The following is a 23,914-nucleotide window of genomic DNA, read 5'->3' as shown; positions in this document are numbered from 1 at the left end:
ACTGACGGGTCCTAATATAGAGTGATGTGTGCTGTCTGTGGCAGGGTGGACTCTTTTACTTACCAAGGCTTGTCTCGCTTTATGCCTGTTGCAAATTGGTCATACTCGTTTCTCTCATGGATTTTTAATGGAGGGCTCTGCCCCTCCATTCTGTGAGGATTGCTTGTTCCCTCGGACAGTTTTGCACTTGCCGTTGGAGTGACCTGGTCTTGGAGTTTTACGCCGTCAGTACCATTCTGCACACCAGGCAAGTGATGGTTCATAATGTCTTTCATCATTGCTTGGGGCCGGATTTACCTACTTATGGACTCCAGGCCAAGCTCATCAGTGGGCCCCCAAATTTATGGAAATGTTTGCATGTTTCAATATATATATATATATATATATATATATATATATATATATATATATATATATATATATATATATATATATATATATATATACAGTATATATATATATATATATATATATATATATATATATATATATATATATATATATATATATATATATATATATATATATATATATATATATATATATATATATATATATATATATATATATATATATATATATATATATACTGTATATAAATTTTACTGTAATTATTTTCCAATGGCCAAATGTCCTAAACGCGTCAAGGTGCTGAAAATTAATTGAACTTTATTCTTTCTCTCTCTCTCTCTCTCTCTCTCTCTCTCTCTCTCTCTCTCTCCAGTATATATGTATGTATATGTTGATAGACAAACAGATAGATAGACAGTGGGACAAGGACATTTAAATTATATATATATATATATATATATATATATATATATATATATATATATATATATATATATATATATATATATATATATATATATATATACATATATATATATATATATATATATATATATATATATATATATATATATATATATATATATATATATGTATATATATATTAGTTGTTTACTCAGGTATGGCAGAAAGTAGAGGACGTGGACATCGTCGTGAGCCTCGGGCCAACAAACCTGAGGATATTATGAAAAGCGGAATGATTATCGGTCGTTATCACTCCGGCCATGAACAAACACTGCCACAGCAGGAAGCAACGCTTTATGCCACAGCAGTCCAGGCACCATTCAAGACTGTGATTACACTAACACAATATGATGTTTATTATTTTTATATACCATATTCAATATGCAATGTATTAAAGCAAAATACACTCTACTCAATTTTTGCAGTGGTTTTTCACAAATTTATGAACCAGCGGAATTACTAAGAAGGATTGGTCATCCGGTGATGTTTAGGATACGCATGACTAGTTTCCCTAGCTGCAAATTTGTTGCAGATGTTACTTCCAGTGTGACACTGATAGGTAACTCCACCTAGGTCATGAGTTCTTTGCGTAGAGTGTATGCTGTGGAAGTGAAGGCCACCTCTTGGTTATCCCAAGCATACCTCTGGGGAGCGCGGTAGCTTGGTGGTAGGGTGTCGGGCTCGTAATCGTGAGGTTGCGGGTTGCGCCCCGCCCGGTGGCTGCCTTGCTGTGAGGGGTAGCGCTCTCCTGTAACCCTAACAGGGCTATATGATCTGCTGTGGTCTAGCTCGGGGATTAATCCCCAAGCATACCTCCACCCTTCAAATAAAAGAATCAATGATATTAGTGCTTTACCCACCGAAATATGTGTTATATTTTAAAATACTCTTCTCATTCTGTAAGGAACTTCACCTGCCATGCAGCTTACGCATAACCCGTAATCGGCTACTGAAAGCTGGTCTTGCCTGTGATGTCCCGGCTAGAAAGCCATTCCTGACTGCAGAACATAAGGCTCAGCGATTAGAATTTGCTGAGAGGTATGCTTCATACAAAGTGGAATTCTGGCAATCTGTGATATTCACAGACAAGAAAAGGTTTACATCGGTGTCCGCACCAGGGGGTCGTTGCAGGTGACACATCGAGGAAAGATATAATGCAAGGCATATATGTGAAATCAACAGATCAGGCCAGGTCAGCCAATGCATGCACGGGTCGATGTGGTATGGCGGGGCTGGGGAACTTGTTCCAGTTGAGGGGAATTTAAATGCAGGTGAATATATCAATATTCTAGAAACCTCCCTCCTACCTAGTGAGCCGGCTTATGCAATCGAGGAGCCCCTTCCCATTTATAAGGTTCAGGACAGATCTCTGATCCATGCTTGTTCATTAGTGCGGGAGTGGTTCACACAGCACCCAGAAATACGTCTCCTTGACAGGCCCCCGAAGGACTGTGACATGAACCCAACAGAAAACCTATGGGGAATTATATGTAGAGAGTGGGAGAGAGAACAAAAGACAAAAGCAGGTATAATTAGAAAAGCACGGAAGTTTGGGAGAGTGTTAGACGGCGACCCGACATCTGCTCGCACCTGGTGGACTCCCACTACGTCTGTAGCAGGTAGTAGAGGCTGAAGGATGTTGCTGTTGTTGTTGATTCTCTCCTCATTAGAGGAGACCGGGCCTTGCTGTAGCCCGGTTGGTGGTGGTTGGCTTGAGTGAGGTAAGGGGGAAGACAGGACCTGGGGACTGCCCAGCACACACGCCCTGTCTCCTGGCTGAGTTTGTGGTGTGTGTGGGCTGAAGGAGGTTGGACAGGTTACTAATCAGGCATTTACTGAGTCATGTAATACATTAAGCCCAATGTATATTACGTAACTTTTTACGTAACTCAGTGAATCTGATATGGGTGATAAATCATATAACGGGTCACTATTATTAACATACTGTAGGAAATATCCATTAATGATAAAAGTAATCTGTTCATAACCATAATATATTGGAAATCATGGGCGTAACTATATATCTGTGGACGGCTATGAAGACAAAAGATTGTTGGCCAACGTAAGCAGAATATGTGATAGGGATAAAACAAATATATGTTATGTATGTACAGTATACTGCAGTATTATAAACAGTTCATAATCTATATATAGGTATTACTATAGATGTGATTGTCCGGCGAACTACACAATTTTAATGGAAGAGTCACACAAAACTTATACAGATATTTTGTTGGAAAAAAAAATAATAACAAAAGCCAATACTCAGGGGACAAAGTCACTTTCCCTTTTGATTGTTATGGGGCAGGTTTTTGTTGTATATTTTTATTTTTTTAATTTAATATTTTAGGCCAGTAGTGTGTCTGCTGGCTATGCCATCCCACCAACCCCATATCACGTCAACAAATGGCCCTTGTGCTGCATGTGAATTCGTTTCAAACTGAACACCTGGAAGTTTATTTCCTCAGACACCCCCTGTTCATGGTGTCTGTATAATTTTTCATTCTCAGATCATACAGCGTCCATCAGTCTCTAACAAAGTATTTACAGTACAATACACTAACCTTTGAACTATATCATTGCATAATGACATGCGAAAACAATACAGTCGCTGTTCATGAAATGTTTACGAGTACTACAGCAGGTACGATATGTTGGACGTGTTCAGATGATCTGCCCCGTGGTGGCCGTGGCTTCCCATCTTAGCCTGGTAAGTGGTCAGGGACTTTTTGCCGCGAGTGTACAGGGGTCCCATACTCCGGACCCTGTACTTATTGTTCAGGGGCCCTTATGGCTGTGAATATATTATATAATGAAACACTCGGTGTACACTTGAAACAAGGTTATACACTGGCACACTGCGCGACAAATTAGTTTCATTGGGCCCCCAGATACCGATGGGCCCTAGACCAATGGCCTACTTGGCCTATTGGTCAGTCCAGCCGTGGGGAGGTCTGTTTTATGGGATGGGGAACACTCAACTTTGTCGAAGTAGCTGGACTGCTTCATTAGATTTAGTACTCAGTGTTTCGATTTTTGATATTTAGTTCCTTTTTGTTCTGTTGCTGTTTTGGTAATTTTATTGTGTTTGTATTTCTACTTGTGTTAGATTTTTGCCTGCTTATAGTCTCTGTTGTCTCTTTTACCTCGATGTCCGGCGGCATATGACCCTGGTAGTTGTGCCGTCAGTTTTTTTTATTTATTTATTTATTAATCACTGAGCCAAATCCTGAGGATGATGCTCCCAAAGAACACCCTAATGTTATAGAAAACGTTTATGAAGATAATAATTAAAATAATCTAATCTTTCGAATTATTCATGTATCAATACAGTTTTCTTCTTCGGTTAGACTATCTCTCCGATGCGATTTGAAGTTATAAACACGCATTATTGAAATCTTATTGATATGAGTATTTCCGTCTATTGGTAGCCGAATATTTTTTATATAATGCCAACCTACAAGATTGGCAAGGGGGCAAGGAACGAAAGATAATCAACCCATTCCTAAAAGAAAACACAATTGTGAGAGATCGAATGATTTAACAGTAAAGAATTATGTTTATGAATTAAATGAAACTATTTAAAATTCTTTTGCTCCGTACGAGTGATGAATTGAATAACTAATTAACACTAGAATATGATGCTAGTCACAAAGATGTCCTATGGAAAAGATTTTGAGCAATACAATTCTTCTGGCATTAAGCTAATGGAGAAAAGATGCAAAAGGAGGAAAACCGTCGCCTGTTAAGATGAAATAAACTACAATTGCACAACCTGGTTATGATGGCTGGACTTAAGAGCTTGAAGGGCATAAGAGTGACTCTCTGAAATGAAACCACACTTACATTTTGTATATCTGCGATGGGATTTCGGTTTTCATTATTCCTTTTTGTCTGTTTGTTTTCATGGACTAATGTGAAGTGACCAGAGAAACTGAAAAGAGTCCAAATCTTTAAGATGCGACAGGACAAAGCAACTGTCCTCGACCTGATATCTTAAGCTGATCCACAGATAATCTGGTTTGTTTATTTTTTTTTTCTATAATATTCCTAAATCGCAAACTTGGCCCAGTTATAGCCAGTTCACAGCAGTTCGTCCATATAGTTCTTTCTGAGGTGGGCCAGTTCTGTCTTTTTCAGTGAATAGGTGTGGAAATAATGTGGTAGATAATTGTCAGCAGTATATGGTGGGAATATGTAGATAATTCATATACCTAAGCATTCATACTGATAAGCCATGGGACTATCTACATCAACTATCTATGTGGGCAACTGATTCAGTATTCGCTTAAGAGGAAGATGGCAGCAGCGAACGTGGGTGTAGGAGAGTGGGCAGTGTGGAGAGTATACCTTGGCAGTATTGACGGTAATACTGACCGGGCTAATGTATGTCCCGGCCTCCACTATACGTGGAGGAAATCTTAAAACGAACGAACGGTAATACTGTTTTCTATTTACAGGCACTCAGTAATGCTAGTGTCCAAAAATTCCTCATATTTTCACGAAGATATATATATATATATATATATATATATATATATATATATATATATATATATATATATATATATATATATATATACATATATATATATATATATATATATATATTTTTTTTTCCCCCAAGAAGAACCATGATGGCGGATCCGCTTCTCTTAGTCGTCGTGATGGTCGTTGCTGTGACGGGTGCTAAAGTGTCCATGCTCACTCCTCGCTCTGGTACGTAAAACACACACACACACACACACACACACACACAATCATGTTTAATAAACATACAAAGATGGATGTGTGTGTGTGTGTGTGTGTGTGTGTGTGTGTGTGTGTGTGTGTGTGTGTGTGTGTGTGTGTGTGTGAAGAGCTTACAAAATGTTGTATGAATAATACATTAGGCCTGAGCTGAACCACCCGAACAATATTTCAAAAATAATCTCATAATAGGATTACAATACAAAGGTTACAGCAGTAAAGTACACTCCATTATTTAGTACATGATTCTTTACAGATACCGGAGATTTTCTGATGGAAACACTTCATTTGCTTAATTCAGTGTTGGGGGTATGGTCCCCAAACAACTGTTTTACCATTCTTCTCGACGAGGGCTCCATATCGCATGCTACTATATTCAAGGTAATTCCACTAATGGCTAGGTGGCGGAGCCCATCATCCACCCACTTAGTGTAGAGTTGCTCTGTTTTTAGGGTAACTCTGCATTGAGTGGCAATCCAAATGTTTTCCTGTAAACCAGGAAAGCATTTACAGCGCTACGTGGTAACCTTATAACCAACCAACACGTGTTCCCTAAGTAACAACAAGTGGGTTGGCGGAGGGTTAGTGCCCCTCCCTAGAAAACAACTAACTAAAAATACGAACAAGAAGCCTCGGAGCAAGACTGACCGAAAGGTGACAATTAAGGACCGAACAAAGATAGGTACATAGAATGTAAAGGGTGCAAATGATGAGGTGGAAGAGAGAGAGATTGTCTAGGTGCTTGAGGGTGCGAAAGTGGATCTATGTGGATTAACTGAAACTAATATGGTAAGGTGAGAGTGTGAGAGAATGGGAGTATGGATGGGGTGTATGCGCGGGAGTAGGTGAGACTGAGAGGGCAAAAGAAGGGGTGTGTATTGTTGTGAGTAACAGATGGAAAAAGAATATAAATGAGTATGGATCAGTTGGCTGGAGGATTGTATGGGTAAGACTGAAAGTTGGACTGCAAATATGGGCGATTGTGTGCGTGTATGCGCCAACGCAAGATCGTGCAAGCAGAATGAGAGAAGAGTTCTGGACAAATGTGAAAGGGTGCATGGAAAAGTTTGAAAAGAATGAGAGAGTATTTTTTATTGGAGATATGAATGGAAAAGTAGGAAATGTGAAGGTGGATGGAGTAGTTGGTGAGTGGGGTGTGCCTGCAGAGATGGATGAGAATGGCAGTGCTTTAGTGGACATTTGTGCCGGGAGGGGGTTGGTGATAGTTAATACCCTCTTCACGCACAAAATGAGCCACAGGTATACGTGGGAAGTGATTACAAGGGTGGATGGTGAACTGAATGAATGGAAGGCAATGACTGAATATGTATATGTGGATGACAGGATGAGAAGGTGTGTAATGGATGCAAGAGTATATACAGGTTGAGGGAGTGGACTCTCTGACCACCACTTGGCGGTAGTCAGAATCAGTGTCCAAACAAAATGGTGAAATAGAAGAAGGGAAGGACAGAAGGAAGTAGCTCATACAAGGAGGGTGGAAAGGTTACAAGAGGATGAAAAAGGGGCAGAATATAAGAGAGAAGTGGAGGAGTGATTGGGTAAATATGGATTCGAGCAGATTGGGGGCGTGGAAGGTGTGTCCAAGATATTCACAGATGAAATCTGTGCAGCATGTTAGGTGGTGTATGGGGTGAAGAGAAAACAAAAGGAGGTGCAGGGAACAGCATGGTGGAATGAAGAGGTGAGAGAGGGTGTGGCACAAAAGAAGAAAGCAGATAATGAGTGGATGAGAAACAGGGGCGTGGAAGAAGTTGAAAGAAGGAAGACAGAGTTGTATGTAGAGAGGAAGAGAGAAGTGAAAAGATTAATAAAAGAAAAAGAGGAGAGTGGATGAGGAATTTGGAAGGAATTTCAGTGTAAAATTGAGTGAAAATAAGAAAATGTTCTGGAAAGAGGTAAAGACAGTTAGACAGGGTCCCAAAGAAGTTAGTTGGGGAGTGAAAGACAAAAATGGCTGATTACTAGTGGATAATGGAGAGAACGTGAGTAGATGGAGAGAACACTTTAACGAATTATTGAACACAGAGAATGAAACTAATGTGAGTATAAGTGGCTAGGGAATGGCTGTGAGATGGAGGGATGTGAGAAGAGAGGAAGAAATTAGTAGGATGGAAGTTGTGGAAGCGATGAAGAAATTTAAAACGGGGAAAGCCCCAGGAACTGATGGAGTGTGTGGTGAAATGCTGAAATATGGGGGAGAGACAGTACAAGAATGGATGTGAAAGATGTGCAGATTGGCCTGGGAGGAAGGTATAGTCCCGGAGGATTGGAAGTCAGGTATAATTGTTCCCCTGTACAAAGGAAAAGGGGAAAAAGAAGTATGTGGTAATCAAAGAGGCATTTGTGTTTTTAGTGTAATAGGAAAAGTATATGGTAGGATCCTTATTGACAGAGTTAGGGGAAAAAAGAGGAATTAGTTGGAGAAGAACAGGGAGGCTTTAGGAAGGGATGAGGTTGTGTAGATCAGATATTCATTCTTAGATCTTTAGTAGAAAAGTTTCTAGAGAAGGGAAAGAAGTTGTATGCGGCCTTCATGGATTTGGAGAAAACATATGACAAGGTGGATAGACAAGGACAGTGGAAAGTATTAAGAATATATGTAGTAGATGGGAAGTTGCTGAATGCTGTGAAGAGTATGTATGAGTGTGCTAAGGCTGCAGTGCATGTGGATAGTGAAATGAGTGAATTCTTCTTTGAAGGTTGGATTGAAACAGGGATGTGTCATGTCTCCATGGTTGTTAAGTCCGTATATGGATGGGGTTACTCGTATAAATGAGATACATGGTAGGGCAGTGGATGTTAGAGCGGCCCTCGTGAGAGAGGGCAGTGTTTGGAAACTCCCTGTACCATTGTTTGCAGATGATACTGTATTGTTAAGTGAAGACGAATGGGAGCTGCATGGCTTGGTTTGAGAGAGTATGTAAGAAACGGAGCCTAAAGGTGAATGTATGGAATAGTAAAGTTGTGGTCTTCGATAGAGGTTAAGTCAGTGAATGTACAGTGAGGTTGGATGGGGAGGAAATGGAAAATGTGAGTGCATTTAAGTACTTGGGTAGTGTGATGAGTAAGGATGGAAGTTTAGAGGGTGAAGTGCTTGAAAGGGTGCTTCATGGAAGAAAGGTTGATGGTTCCTTGAAGGCAGTGATAAGAAACAGGAAAGTGAGCATGGAAGTTAAAAGGTACTACATGACAGTATTGTGATACCAACTCTAACGTATGGAAGTGAAGCTTGGACCTTGTTGGAGGGACAGAAGTCAAGAGAGAGAGCTGTGGAAATGAGTTATTTGAGAGGAGCTGTGTGTGACAGAAATAAATGGAGAGAAATTCTGAATGAATAAATGATAACGCAGCCCTGATGGGATATGCTATTCTCCCACATTTGGTCTGATCAGCTAATCAGGTCAGGTGTGGGTAAGGGGATGGGTCTATTATGATGTGACAGGGGTAAACCAGCTCTGCTGTCGGGCCCTGCTGCGGATGTCACTGACTGCACTGTGCAGTTGACCCTCGTGCGGTGTGGTGTGGTGAGGATCTGTCCCTTCTCTCCTTTGGAACTGCAATGCGAAGGAATGTGTTTGAGTGGATGAGTAAATTAGGAGTGTGTCGTCCTGTCTTGACTACCTCCCTTTCCTTGGGGGGAAGCAGCCCAGGTAAATAGATGGATAGAAGTGGAGTCACATGGAGAGACAGATTGACAAAGGAGGAAGTGAAGGATCGTTGTGGTGTGGATGTGATAGGAAACATTAGGAAAAACACACTGAGGTGGTTTGGCCATGTGGAAAGGATGGAGAGTGAGAGACTAACGAGAAGAGTGTACAGTATGTGAGTGAGATGGAGGGAGGGAGAGGTAGGGGGAGGCCAAGGATGAGATGGAGGGATGGAGTGGAGAGGTATATGAGAGGGGGGGGGGGTTGAGCTGCGAGCAGGGCAGTGAAATGGCAGGGGACAGGGCAACATGGAGGCGATTTGTTTGTGGCCACCCCTTACGGGATTAAGGCGTCTGGCAATAGATAGATAGATATACTATGAAAATGTAGACAAAACAGTCTTCAAAAGCAAACAACCATTTTTTAACACAGTTTCTTGCATCCCATTCCTCTTCTTTGTCACTGAATCTGACTTCTTCAGTCTTTCCTCTGACCTGTATCTACGTATCTTCAGGTAAATATCGCACACAATATACTGATTATTGCCTCTTGATGTATGCTACAGAGAAGCTATTTACACTCAGGGAAATATATGACCAAACCTACTTACACGCATCAAAATTTAATCTTGTAGATATCTAGCGTGATTTACTTTTGTTAAATTTTGGAATTGCCTGTAACTTTTTTGCTAAATATAGTATCCAGTTTCCACCATTTTCATTATAGAAACACTTGGTACGACATAATTCGACACATACGTACAGTGGGGAGAGAGGTGGATGCTGTAATAACTTTTATTTGTTCCCAAAGCTAAGACGCATAGTCATATCAACACACAGACGTTCCTAATTAAGCCTAAAACGACTATCCAATTAACTCTCTTCTGTTGCCAGTTAAAAGATACGCCAGAAATATCAGTATAATTAATGAAAAGAAAGACAGCAACGTTTCAGGGAATCAGTCATGGTCATGTCTAGGAAAAAGAACAACAATAAACTACTCTCCAAGCAATTTAACACACAGTAAGTTCAACAAAGGAATATGCACAAGAGATAAGGTCCTGAAGAGAGATTTACAGGCAAAGATATAATACACTCCCCATCGATACATGCATTTGCTTTAAAACACTACCAGAAAGGGTGGCAATATTATGCAAGCTGTGTCTGTTAACATGTCTGCAAAAATAAATGTCTCCTACAACAGTGAATTGTTTTTAATATCAGTGAAATAGTTCTAATTAGTGAGGTGGAAGCCCGATCTATAAATGACACAAACTTTCCATTTCTTAAAACAGTACTCCTGTTGTGTACTGGGACTGTCATGAGAGAGAGAGAGAGAGAGAGAGAGAGAGAGCAGGGTTTAAATATCCTATTGTAATGGAATATACAACTGAGTTAAGATTACACAACCATCGTCCAGCTCACTGATGTTGGAGCACCACGGGGTGTGGGTGTGTTCGAGGTGCGTGTGGATGGCCAGGATGCCAACGTTACGCAGGGAATGCTATCCCAGGTTGTCAATCAGGCACACCGGGTAAGTCACTCTTACATTACTGGTGAGGCGGGTAGGTCACTGTAACATTATTGCTGAAGTGAATAGGTCACATTCACGTTACTGATGAGGCAGGTAAGTCACTCGACTAATTTGTACCTTGATGTCAGCAGATGAGGCAGGTGTCACTGTGTATGTCGGTGGTGGTGGTGAGTGACGACCCAGCCTTCCTGGCCACCTTTGCCGAGTGGTCCCTCAAGGGCCGCCTCCTGGTATGGTCGACGAGGCTTCTGGTGGTCACTCGCCTGCCCAGGGAGGACCTTGCAGCTTTACTTGCCTCTCACTGGACCTTCTCCATGAACAACGTCATGGCACTCAGTGTCGATTATGCAACAGGAAGTAAAAAGTATGATATAAAATTCTGTCTAATGAATGAAAGATATTAATGTACAACTGATAACTGACACATTATAACCTCCCTCTTGGGGGTATGATTTTATTACAGGAATCAGAATTGTACTTCATTAACAGCCACATTAAGAGTTCTATAAAATGAAGCAAGTAGGCAGTGCTATTCTTTACCAACTCACTTGTAATAGATTTTTTTTTCCAAATGCAGTACATCTGTGCAGAGACTGTCTCACTGGAATGCACTTATGTAGCCAGTCATACACAGACTCGAACATAACCAAAGGACAGCCAAAGCATTCGCCCACGAATGTGTAATACCAGCCATCACTATACAACTAGGTCAGTTATCCTCTGGCAATCAGAGGCATATCAACACAGCTACACCAAACTCTATTCAGTTCAAGCAATTTATCCCGAGATCTATCTATCTATATACCTATGCTGCTTCCCCCAAGGAAAGGGAGGTAGCCGAGACCGGATGACACACTCCCCATTTACTCATCCATTCAAATACATTCATTCGCATCTTAGCCCCAAAAGGGAGAACAGACAGATCCACACCGTACCACACTGCACAAGGGTCAACTGCGCAATGCAATCAGTGACATCCGCAGCAGGGCTCGACAGCAGAGCTGGTTTACCCCTGCCACATCATAACAGACCCATCCCCTTACCTGCACCTGACCTGAGTAGCTGATCAGACCAAATGCGGGAGAATATCCCCTCAGGGCTGCGTCATCACTTATTCATTCACAATTGTTCTCCATTTATTTCTGTCATGCACAGCCACTCTTCCTTGCTCAACAGACATCCCTCTCTCATCCAGCACTCTCTTCATACTGTCCATTCATCCTATTCGTGGTCTTCCTCTCAGCCTTACACCTCTCACATCAGATCTAGTTATCTTTTTCACCAATCGCTCATTATCCATTCTCTCCATATGACCAAACCATAACAACACCCTTTGCTCAACTCTACCAGCCATCTCCCGAACAACTCCAGTTCTCCTTCGCACTTCATCATTTCGCACTTGATCCATACGCGTCACTCCACACATACTCCTCAGACACCTCATCTCCATTACATTCAAACTTTTCCTCTCTGCTACACCCATATTCCATGTTTCAGTTCCATATAACGCAGTCGGTACCGCAACACCATCATACAGCCTTCTCTTTACATCCATTCTAAGCAAACGACATCTAAATACTTTTTTATTCCTCCCAGCACCTTTCCTACTTCATTTATTCTAAACTTCACTTCTGCATCTATTCTTCGATCCACAGCACCATGTGACCCTAGATATTTAAAACACTCTACCTCCCCAAGCAACTCACCATTCATAACTATATTCATCCCCCTGCCATCTGCCAACCTCGTACACTTCATCACTTTACTCTTATTCTCATTTACTTTCAATTTCCTCCTTTCACACACCCTTACAAACTCCTCTACCAACTGTCTCAATCTCTCCTCTGAATCAGCCACCAGTTCAGTATCATCTGCAAACAGCAGCTGCTTCAGATTCCACTCTCCACCATCAACATTCACCAGACTCAGATCTCCACCTAAAACTCTTGCACTCACCTTCCTTACAACACCATCCATGTAAATATTAAACAACCAAGGCGACATCACACATCCCTGTCGCAGCCCCACTCTCACGGGAAACCGATCACTCACAGCATTTCCCACCCTTACACACGCTCTACTATTTACATAAAAACTTTTCACCCCTTTTAGTAACCTACCATCAAGTCCATACAATCTTAAAACAGTCCACAAAGTTAGCATAAAATTTGCTCTCATGATTTTGAGGCATTTTAGTAACAGACAAACACACAGACACACACAGATGAAGTAGATTGCATTATTCACTCTCTAGGCAGGCGGTGAAAAAAAATGACAATCGAAAATAGTCTTAAAATTTCGCCTGCCACGTTTCACTGTCTTTGTGTTCCTGCCTTAAAAAGATAATAATAATAATAATAATAATAATAATAATAATAATAATATAATCCTCTGGCAATCAGAGGCATTTCATTCCAGCCTAGCTAAAATCTTAATACTGTAGATCAAGCACATATACCATGATGCTGCCCACAGAGTATGGATACTGTTTGTCCACTTGATTTTGAGTTATACTGGAAACAACAGACATACACGCAGACACGCAAATGCTGGCAATTACGATGTCACCTCGCTAGGTGGACAATAATGAGACATGCACCTACCAGACACCAAACTTTGAAATGGAAGGTATTTGCTTAATGATGTACTGTGATCTTACCATAACATGTGAGAATAATTCCTGATGTTATTTGTATGGTTTACAGTTAAATGGAAAATATATACACTGTAAATATATTAATTTAGCCATGTAGCCTGTAGTATATATGGAGGTGAGAGGACACTTCACAAAGTCCATTAGAGACATATGCAGGATAATGTCCGACAGGCAGTTTCTCCTGTTTCATCCAGTTATACAAAATACTCATATATGTACTGTTGAGAAGTGGGGTTTACTAGTTAGGTAGTCTGGAAGTTTCTCAATGTTTCTGGTATTTTACTGCTGCATGTCAGAGTTGCCGGTCAGCCAGCTATTTGTGAGTGGAGGTATTTTGTAAGGTTATGCATTAATTTTTGTGCACTTTTCCTATATGACGTTTTATTAATGTAATTGTTTGTTAGATGATGTAATTTAACGTAAGTTTGTAGGCTATATAATTTACTGTGTTATGTAAGGTATGAAAACTCTGGCATGTTCTGGATATCTCCGAGTTGGCAACTGTTGTACCATTGCTGCCTCGAGAATGCACAAGAACTTTGTAGAAGTGTAAAACCCTTTAGAATATAGGAAGCTCATATAAGGATGGTGAATCCCTAAGGTGAATCCCTACAGCGGCTTGTGCATGGCCTTGAAAGTATGACAGCACCTAACCTGTTGGCTATTCAACTGAGGGACCAGTTCATCGATGCTCTAGACAGTGCATAGTTGAAAGTGCAAGTGAAGCAGGCACAACCCAGAAATATGCAAGAAGCACTAGCCAGGGCTGTAGAATTTGAGTCCCATGTCACGTCCAGTATGTCCACTTTTCAGGCAGGTCGTCGTGCAGGATTTAAGGCAAGAAAGGGGCAGGTATGTGAAGCAAAAAAAAATTGAAGGAAGTTGCTGGTACTGTGAAAAGCGAGGACATACTGTAGAAGAGAGGGCCGCTACAAGTGGAAGAGGGAACAGGAAAAGACCAGAGGAGGCTACGGGTTCTATGGGATGCCAGGACACAAGAAAGGGGATTGTTACAAATGGAAGAAAGAACAAGAACATAGCAACACAATGAAATCATCAATTGTAACAAAGGCGCGTTGGACATGTAGTATGGAACAACACTTCAGTTCTGAGTGTATGAAGTAGAAAAAGGAGGATAACATGGTTACAGAAGACCAGAAATAAGCAGAAAACTAATGGAGGCTGGTGTTAAGGGGCAACCATCAGCTGGATTTTCCCTCATAGCCACACTATCGAGAAAATGCAAGAGATCTGCATCGACTGTGTGGGCAGATGAAAGAATAGATGGAAAGAAGCATTCCCCAGCGATTGATTCAGCCTCGGAGCAGACTTTTGAGAGGCCTGATGTGTTACATCATTGGTTTCTGACTGGGTCATCAGAACAACTGTGTGGCATAACTGGGTACCGCGCAGAACTGAGGGGGCCCCAGGATGTCCAGATTGAAGTGGCAGGGCATGAGGACACGCATCCAGTCTTTGTGGCAGAGATGGAGGATCCTTGCATTCTTGGTCTGGACTAAATGATGTCCATGGGATGTGAGCTGGACTTCTGCTCCATGAAGCTAAAGGTTCAAGGAAAGTTGGTTCCCATCATGGCAGTGAGAAGTACCAGTTCTGGTGGCGAGGTGAGGGTGCTCTGCTCCACAGTGATAACCCCAAAATCAGAACTATTGCTTCATTGCAAGGAGAGTGGCTCTTTTGACAGCTGTCTAGGGGTAGAGAAGCCTGATTTACAGTGCAAGATTAAGACTGGAGCGATGGCGGGGAGAACTCTGGTGGAAACAGGCGCAGGTGAAGTGCTGGTTATGGTGGCCAATTTCTCCCGTGAGCCACAGAAATTCAACGAGGGAGAAATTGTGGGACTGCACCAGGCAATGGACCCTGAGTGGCACCAGAGAAAGGCCTATAAATGGAGCATAGTCAAAGAAGATGGGTATCTACCAGACTACTTACAAGACCTATTTTCAAGGAGTTGCCAATGTATGGATGACTCAAAAGTGCTCAAGTTGAGACAGCTGCTGATGAAGTTTGCTGATATCTTTTTCACTGGAAACCTAGACCTGGGTGCACTGAGCTGGTGGAGCATTGTATAGACACCGGGGATCACTGCCCAATTAAACAGCCAGTGCGGAGGATGGCGCCAGCCCAACAGCATGAAATGGAGATGGTGATGGAGAAACTCCAAAGTCAAGAGTGATAGAAAAGTCCAACAGTCCTTGGGCATCAGCAGTGGTTCTGGTAAGGAAAAAGGATGCTTCAGTAAGGTGCTGTGTAGATTATCAAGCCCTGAATGAAGTGAGAGTGAAGGATCCATACACTGTGCCATGGACTGATAAGATGGATGCTCTGTCAGGTGCCAAGTGGTTCTACACCCTAGACATTAAGGCAGGATCTCATCAGGTCAAGGTTGCAGAGAATAACAAGAAGAAAACAGCTTTTTCTTACTTGCAGGGTTTATGGCAGTTGAAGGTGATGCCTTTTGGCCAATGCAATGCTCCAGCTACTTTTGAGCATCTAATGGGTCGGTTACTGGAAAGCCTGCACTGGCAGATGGCTGTCATCTATCTGGACGATGTACTTGTGTTTGGACAGACTTTCAATCAGGAATTGGAGAGGCTATCGGAGGTGTTAAACAGGATCTGAGTGATGCACCTCAAGCTGAACCCCAGGAAGTGCTACTTGTTTCAGTAGGAAGTACCTGGGACACACTGTAGGTGAAAGAGGCATCGGTACTGACCCAGAGAAGGTGGCAGCCATGAAAAACTTGCCAGTTCCAACTTGTGTGACAGAGCTATGGAGTTCTTGCACTTGTGTACCTACTATTGGTGTTTTGTCAAGGACTTTGCAACGACAGCTGCACCTCAGCACAAGTTGTTGGGGAAGAAGCAGAAGTTTGCATGGCCAGCACAGACCCAGAAAGCCTTCATCAAACTTAAGCATACACTGGCAAGCTCTCCAGTGTTGCCATACCCTGATCATAGTCAGCCATTCATCCTGGACTGTGATGCTACTGACCATGGTATTGGTGGAGTCCTGCTGCAGAAGAAGGATGAAAAAGAGTATGTGGTGGCATACTACAGAAAAAAGCTCAGCCTACTGGAGCAGAACTACTGTGTGACCCATAAGGAGCTTTTGGCAATGGAAAAGAGCCTTGAATTCTTCCACCCCTACTTGTTTGGGTCCTACTTCATCATCAGGACAGACCAAGTGGCATTGAAGTGGCTGAAGAATCCGGAAGAACAACTGGCATGCTGGCTCGGGAAGCTAGACCAGCACAGTATGAGGTGCAGCACCGTCCTGGGTGGGTACATGGCAATGCTGACATCCTGAGTCGTCGGCCTTGTGACCCAGAGTCCCGGCAGTGTAGTAAAAAATAAGATCGAAGCAAAGAATGCAGCTCTACTGCATTGACAGGGCCAGTGTCAGATGAGGAAGACCTGAAAAGGATCCAGATGGAGGATGCAGATTTACAACCAGTGTTAGAGTGGCTGCAGTGGAGTACAGTGCGACCAACTTGAGAAGAGGCTTCTAGATTCAGCCTTGAGACCGAGTGCTACTGGAGTCAATGTGACCGTCTTCGTTTGAACAACGGACTACTGAAGTGTCAGTGGGAGACACTCGATGGCCTCACCAAGTATTGGCAACTGGTGGTTCCAAAGAAAATGAGGTCTAGGATCATGGGTGAATCTCATAACCAGATCACTAGTGGGCACCTGGGAGTGAAGAAAACTCCAGGTCGGCTGAGACAGAGGTTCTACTGGACTGGCATGCATCAGGCTGTTGGACAGTGGTGCCGGGCCTGTGATGTATGCTGTGCCAAGAAGGGACCCAAGAAACGTGGTTGCACCCCTCTTCAGCTGTACCAAGTTGGTGCTGTGATGGAAAAAGTTGTGGTGGACATTGCTGGACCTCTGCCACTCACTGAAAGAGGAAACTGGTATATATGTGTTGCCATGGACTACTTCACAAAGTGACCAGAAGCCTATGCTATCTCCAATCAAGAGGCAGTGACTGTTGCTCAGGTGTTGGATGAAAAGTTTTTCTGATGTTTTGGGATGCCACAAGAGCTACATTCAGACTATGGTAGAAATGTCAAGTCTGCTGTGTTCCGTGAGTGCTGCAAGTTATTGGGGATCAAGAAGACCAGTATGACCCCCACTAAGGCCACAGTCAGCTGGGATGGTGAAGAAATTCAACTGGACCCTGGAACAAGAACTGGCCAAGTACTGTGTAGAGGGACAAACAGAATGGGACCAGAAATTACCTGCATTGTTGATAGCACATCGATCTGCATCCCATGAGTCTACCAGCTACACCCCTCCAAAGCTGATGTTGAGCCACGAGTTACACTTACCTGTTGACTTGTTAATGGGAAGACCACCTGGTGAAGAGCTGCCCACAGACACCTCCAGCTATGCGAAGCATATTCAAGAAAGCCTGGCTAAGGTACATCATCAAGTGCAAGGAGCCCTTAAGTTTTCAGGAGAGGTGATAATGTGCAACTATGATGCCAAGACAAGTGAAGTGAGCTACAAGGATGGTGACCAAGTTTGGTTATACAATCCTCAGTGAAAGAAGGAACAATCACTGAAGCTGCAGAGCCCATGGGACAGGCCTTACACTATGTTGGACCACGTATCAGATGTAACGTATTGCATTTGGGAAGGCAGGAAGTCTTCCCCAAAGGTGGTACATGTGAATCGTCTTTGGCAGTGCCATGGGTCAGGACAGTACAGCTGGGACGTCTCCGAGGAATCGTGCTCTCCTGCAGCCGAGGATGTTGAGGAGGACCAAGGAACTGAAGTACAAGAGGATGGTGACAGTTTCCCAAGAGAAGAAATGCATCAGGAAGAGGACCAAGACATTCCAGGAGGAGAGGACTGTGTGGAGGAGCAGGGATGTCGTCAGAAGGGGCATAGGAGAAGACTCGATAAGTTGAAGGATTATTTTAGGTATAATTAGATGTTTAATTAGGATTATTTATTTATTTTTTTATGCAAGGAAGAAGGAACTAAAGTCCAGGAACCAGCAAACTCCTCCTACCAAGAGAAAAACAAAAACAATACAAAAGAGCCAAATTCAAGATACGATCATTTCGAGATGCCTGTACAAACTGCATCTGAAAGACTGGAGATCATAGGAAGCAGGAAATGTAGACAGAGGAAGACAGTTCCTGAGTTGACATGTTGCATAAATGAAGGACTGGGAGTAACGGTTAACTCATGCATTAGAGGGCTGGACAGAAAAGGGACGAGAGTTTGTTGCTAGACGGGTGCTACGCGCCCGTCGTAGAGGTGGAGGGATGCAAGCAGACAGTTCAGGGGAGCAGTGACCATTGAAGTAGCGACAGAAAAGAGATAAAGATGTTATAGTAATCGTAGGTACTGCGTAGTTTTGTTGGGACAACAAAGGACAAGGGAGGGGGTAGTGTTGAGAAGAGGGATTTCCTAGTTAGGTAGTCTGGAAGTGTCTCAGTGTTTCCGGTACTTTACCACTGCATGTCAGAGTTGCCGGTTTGCCTGCTATATGTGAGTGGAGGTATTTTGTTAAGTAATGCATTAATTTTTGTGCTCTTTTTCTCTATGATGTTTTATTTATGTGATTGTTAGTTAAATTATTTAATTTAATTTAGGTTTGTATGCTAAATAATTTACAGTGTTATGTAATGTAAGAGAACTCTGGCATGTTTTGGATGTCTCTGAGTTGGTAACTGTTGCAACCATTGTTCCCTCGAGAATGCACGAGAATTTTGTAGAACACTCTAGAATATTGGAAGCTTATATGTGGATGGAGAAGAGACTAGAGCAGTTTCAGTCAGTTTTCAGTTCAGTTTGAGTGTAGTTCAGTGTCAGTGCTGTTTTGTGTATTTTCGGATCTTGTGAAAATAGTGAAGTGTTGTTGACAAAGCTTAAGTGTCAGTGCAGTTGGAGAAGTTTGTGTATCTTCGGTGTTTGTGAAAATAGTGATGTTGGCAGGCATTAACTGTAAGTATTTGGAAAATAAAGGCAGTGACCTTTCGAAGCTAGTGTTTATTTACCATGCCTGAGCTGATCTTGAATACTGCTCACCGTAAGGCTGTCTCATGGAAGAACAACTCACTGGGCAACGTCCTTCCTATACTGATCAACCGCTGTTGTAGCCTGTGGCAGTGTGGGATGGGGACGTAACAGTACAATATTTGGTCATACTGTTGACATAATTTTGTGTTTCGAAGGTACTATAATTTTGAGAACCTGTAAGAATAAGTAGGATATGTATGCAGGCCTAGGGAATTCTGTAAGAATAGGTAGGATATGTATGCAGGCCTAGGGAATTCTGTAAAAGTAGGTAGGATATGTATGCAGGCCTAGGGAATTCTGTATGAATAGGTAGGATATGTATGTAGACCTAGAGAATATAGAGGTTTGGGGGATAAACCTATATTATGGTGTTGTGGATGAGTGGCGGCTTGCAAGCTCAATATGTATGACTGAGTCAACTAAATGATGTACTCTCTGAGCAAGCCAATTTCCCCGATGCAGGGATACTCTTAGTAAGGTTCTTTGACCACTGGACTGATTTTCACAGACAGAGCTGGGACAGTACCATCAAATGACTTTAAAAGCCAGGTTAGCAGCAGGAGGTTGATGACTGGAGAACACCATGGTTAGGAGTGACCTGAAGTTAAATATTAATTCAGACTCACAAATAAGAAAGGATTAAAGACTGCATTTGACACAGAAGTGTCAATCTGATGACCCGATGGGCTTGAACAATGTTGGTGGTCCTGGCCCAAGCTGCTGTGAAATGAACTAACTTTGAAAGAAGCCAGTCACTGAGATTAGGCACAGGAGATTTGTGACCTTGTCGTGAGATGTTCTGATATAAGTCGATTTGAGATTAGAACGTCTCTTAGATATGGATGAGTAAAACTAACTCACTGCATCACATGTCTGTTGTTCCCAGGGTGTCCCTAAACGTTGCTAACTTTGTCTTCACATCAAGGCACTGACTACTCTATGCAGTCGGACTTCCTTTGGATCACTACATACATTCTATTCCCACTTGTTCTAGCTCATATATTCTATTCCCACATGTTCTAAATTTACCTGTGATTTCGTTGTTGTTGCCTGTGTTGTTGCTATTACTGGAAGATGTAGAATCATCAGGTGAGGAAGACTTGAGCTGTTTACCTCTGATTTGGAGGAGATTTAGTACGGGCTCATGTGGACGTGGGGTGAACATGAGGCTGCATTCTACTACCCTTGTCATGTCTGTCATCTCATCTGAGTTTCACAGAAAATGGACTCTGTTTGGGCATACTGCAGTAAACTTAGGATAAGCTGTCATGGTTGCATCTGGGGAGTTTCTAGGCCCTTGACCTGATTTCTGCCTCATCCATAGGATCAAAAAGGACATCCTTCATTTGCTCTGTCAGAGCTGCCAGTGATTCACTGGTTGTTGGAGTCAAACCTCAAATAAAATTTGAATCATCCACACTGTCATCGAACATGTGCATCCTGAGTTCAGTCTTCCACATTGAATGCTACAGCTGCTATAGAAATAATTGAATACATCAATAAATAAAAACTGTCAGTTACATTTTCCACATTTGAGACCTAAGGGGCACAGGCTAGGTTTACACAGTCCAGCACATTGAAAGGTAAGAGTATAACCTATGCCCCTGGTATTGTTTTTCATGACAGTAGAACCTCAGGGACCATAACCACAACACATAGGCCAAAGCCTATTTTGAACCAGAAAACTCTAACAGTTAGATCACCTGGTGTCTACGTAAATATAATGCATGTTAATTTGGCACATTTCTAACAGATATGGTGTGTGGGTTCATATACCTTACAGCCCTGACGGTGCCCGAGCAGTGCAGTTGGCTTCCTGGACCTCCACCACAGGTCTACGCTTCCTCACCTCCCTCACCCTCTTTCCGGAGAAATACAGCAAGTAATGTAACTAGTTATCCTTAACATCTATTAGCTAGCAACTACCTTATTATTTCAGTATGACAGACACATATGAAAGAGTTTTGCATGCTGCTGTTTCAAAAAGGGTTCTTTCTTTCTCGACTATTTCCGTTTTCATAAAATTAGATCGCAAATGAATAATATGAAATTAGGCCGAAGAGTTTCATTGTGATTTCTTATATTACGCGAGATATGCATGCATTTTCTTACTACCTTACAAATATATAATGAAAAATGCTAATGCTAAGTATTAATAGCAACCACCATGTGATTTACAGCTTCCACTGTGCAACGATAAACGTCACAGTGTTACCTTACCCACCTTACTGGCAAGAGGCAATGGAGAGCAACACCATCAAGTACTCAGGCATGGACTACAACCTGCTGGCTGCACTTTCTCAAGCACTCAATTTTACATTCTACGTCCTTCCATCACTGAACTGGGCAGATGTGAGGCTTCATCCTTGTGTTCGGTTGCAGTGTTATGTTTCAACCTCTTATGCATTAGTCACTAACTATAAGATTATAACCTTCTGGCAGTAGAAAGCATCACACACACACACACACACACACACACACACACACATGGGGCACTCATAGTCCACGGGCCGTGTAATTGGCTTTGACCTGTGGTCTTTATCTTTGACTGGTTGTCGTCGTATTGTTTCATTTATGTCTGGACCTAAACCCTTCTCTATAGCTTGGTCCAGATGGGATAAGAACGGTTACAGTTGATCGTGCCATGTGACACATATTTTTGGCAATTTATCTTTAAAATCGGAACTCTTCATTACTAGATTGACCATCTGTAAATCCACAAGGTTTGTTAAAATCGAATTAAAACTCTTACAGTTACAGGGTCGAAAGTTTGACGTTGTCCTGTAGTCTTGACTAATTACTGTTAGTACTGAAGCAATTCAATCCTGCCTTACCCTTAACCGTTCCTCCAAGTTTTGTCTTAGTCGGTTTAAAACCCCTTAAGCTGATATTGCCACTTGACCCTTGAGTTGGTGTTTTAAATTAGAGTAGCTTAAGATGTTGCACCCACACAACCCTCTATCAAGATTAAATTGGATCATCACTGAGATATACTGCTGAATCACACACACACACACACACACACACACACACACACACACACACACACACACACACACACACTAAAAGAGAAGAGGGAAGAGACAAAAACAAAGAACAAGTGAAGATCAGATGAAGAGAAGAACACTTTTTTTTTTTTTTTTTTACAATGTAATTGGATTGTAGGTACCAAGTGGTATATAAACAGGAGGGAATAAAAAGGAGGAAGGTAGTAGACCCAAGTCATGACAAGTATGTAAACAAGATGATTAAGCTGATATACTCTAATATAGATGGAATAGTATCAAAATTACTAGAGATGAATGATTATATTAAAGAAAAGGAACTATCTCTTGTTTGCCTAACTGAAACAAAATTAACATCAAAGATATCAGACGATACCCTAAACCTAGAGGAATACAATATATGGAGAAAAGAAAGGAACTTAATAATAGGATGAGGAATTATAATATTAACAAAGACAAATCTGTAAGTCAAAGAAATAGAACTGGATATACCCTCACCTGTAGAACTGATCGCAGTAGAGATGAGTACTTCTGAAGGGAAAGTAAATGTGGCAAATTTATACATGCCACCCAGATCAAACATTTGGGAAAAAGGCGAACATGAAGACCTGACAGACAGTACAATTCAAAGTTTAAGAGCATTACTACATGGAATGGAGGAGAAATCTGAAAGAATTATACTATCTCGAGATTTCACTACAAACATAAATTGGAATACTCTATATATAAAAAGCCAGGAAAGTAGTTGGGATCAAAAGCTCCTGGTCCTTGTATAGGAGTTTTTCCTAACGCAACATGTAAAAGAAAGCACCAGAAAAAGAGGACTTGATGTACGATCAATACTAGATCTTATATTTACTATGCAAGAAAATGATATTGACAGTATTGTGTATCACCCTCCATTCGGCAAAAGCGACCATGCAATATTAAATTGCAACTTCAAGATTGAATATGACATAGGTAACAATAATGAAAGTTACAAAAAGAGCCTTAACAACAAAAAAGGGCAACTATAATGACCTGAAGAAATACCTCTTAGAAACAGATTGGGAAAAAAAGCTTAGAGGACAAGATTTTAAATGTTATATATAGAAACTTCAGTGAACTTTATGAAATAAGAGTCCAAAATTACATTCCTCGGCACAAAGAAGCAGAAATGAAAATAAAGAAATGATTTAATAAAGAATGTAAAAAATCAAAAGAAAAAGGAGACATGTTGTAGAACAGATACAGAAGAGACAATAGTGAGAGGGCATATATCAAATATAAACAGGCAAGCAACGAATATACAAGAATAAGGAGAGAACCCCAAAACAGTTTGAGGAAGACATCATACACAAAAGCAGTGATCAACCGAAGCTATTTTACAGCTACATCAGAAGCAAAACCAAAGTAAAAGCTAAAATACAATCCATTACGGATGAAGGA

At 41.6% G+C, this 23,914-nt stretch overlaps 1 protein-coding gene across 1 annotated transcript in view; it reads left to right on the top strand.

Moving 5' to 3' along the window:
• Positions 1-5,453: 5,453 nt before the first annotated feature.
• Positions 5,454-23,914, top strand: part of LOC145399692 (ionotropic receptor 93a-like) — a 57,989-nt gene continuing 39,528 nt past the window's right edge. The window contains exons 1-5 of the mRNA XM_080272238.1: positions 5,454-5,535; positions 10,633-10,766; positions 10,898-11,130; positions 21,235-21,363; positions 21,662-21,833. Coding sequence (XP_080128364.1) covers positions 5,454-5,535; positions 10,633-10,766; positions 10,898-11,130; positions 21,235-21,363; positions 21,662-21,833 — 750 coding nt within the window. The remainder of the gene's footprint in view (positions 5,536-10,632; positions 10,767-10,897; positions 11,131-21,234; positions 21,364-21,661; positions 21,834-23,914) is intronic.

Source organism: Coenobita brevimanus, chromosome 50 (assembly GCF_032717465.1).
Source record: "Coenobita brevimanus isolate Jiangsu-jjx chromosome 50, ASM3271746v2, whole genome shotgun sequence".
In the NCBI taxonomy this organism is placed as follows: Eukaryota; Metazoa; Arthropoda; class Malacostraca; order Decapoda; family Coenobitidae; genus Coenobita; species Coenobita brevimanus.
This window is presented reverse-complemented; position numbering and strand designations above follow the sequence as displayed.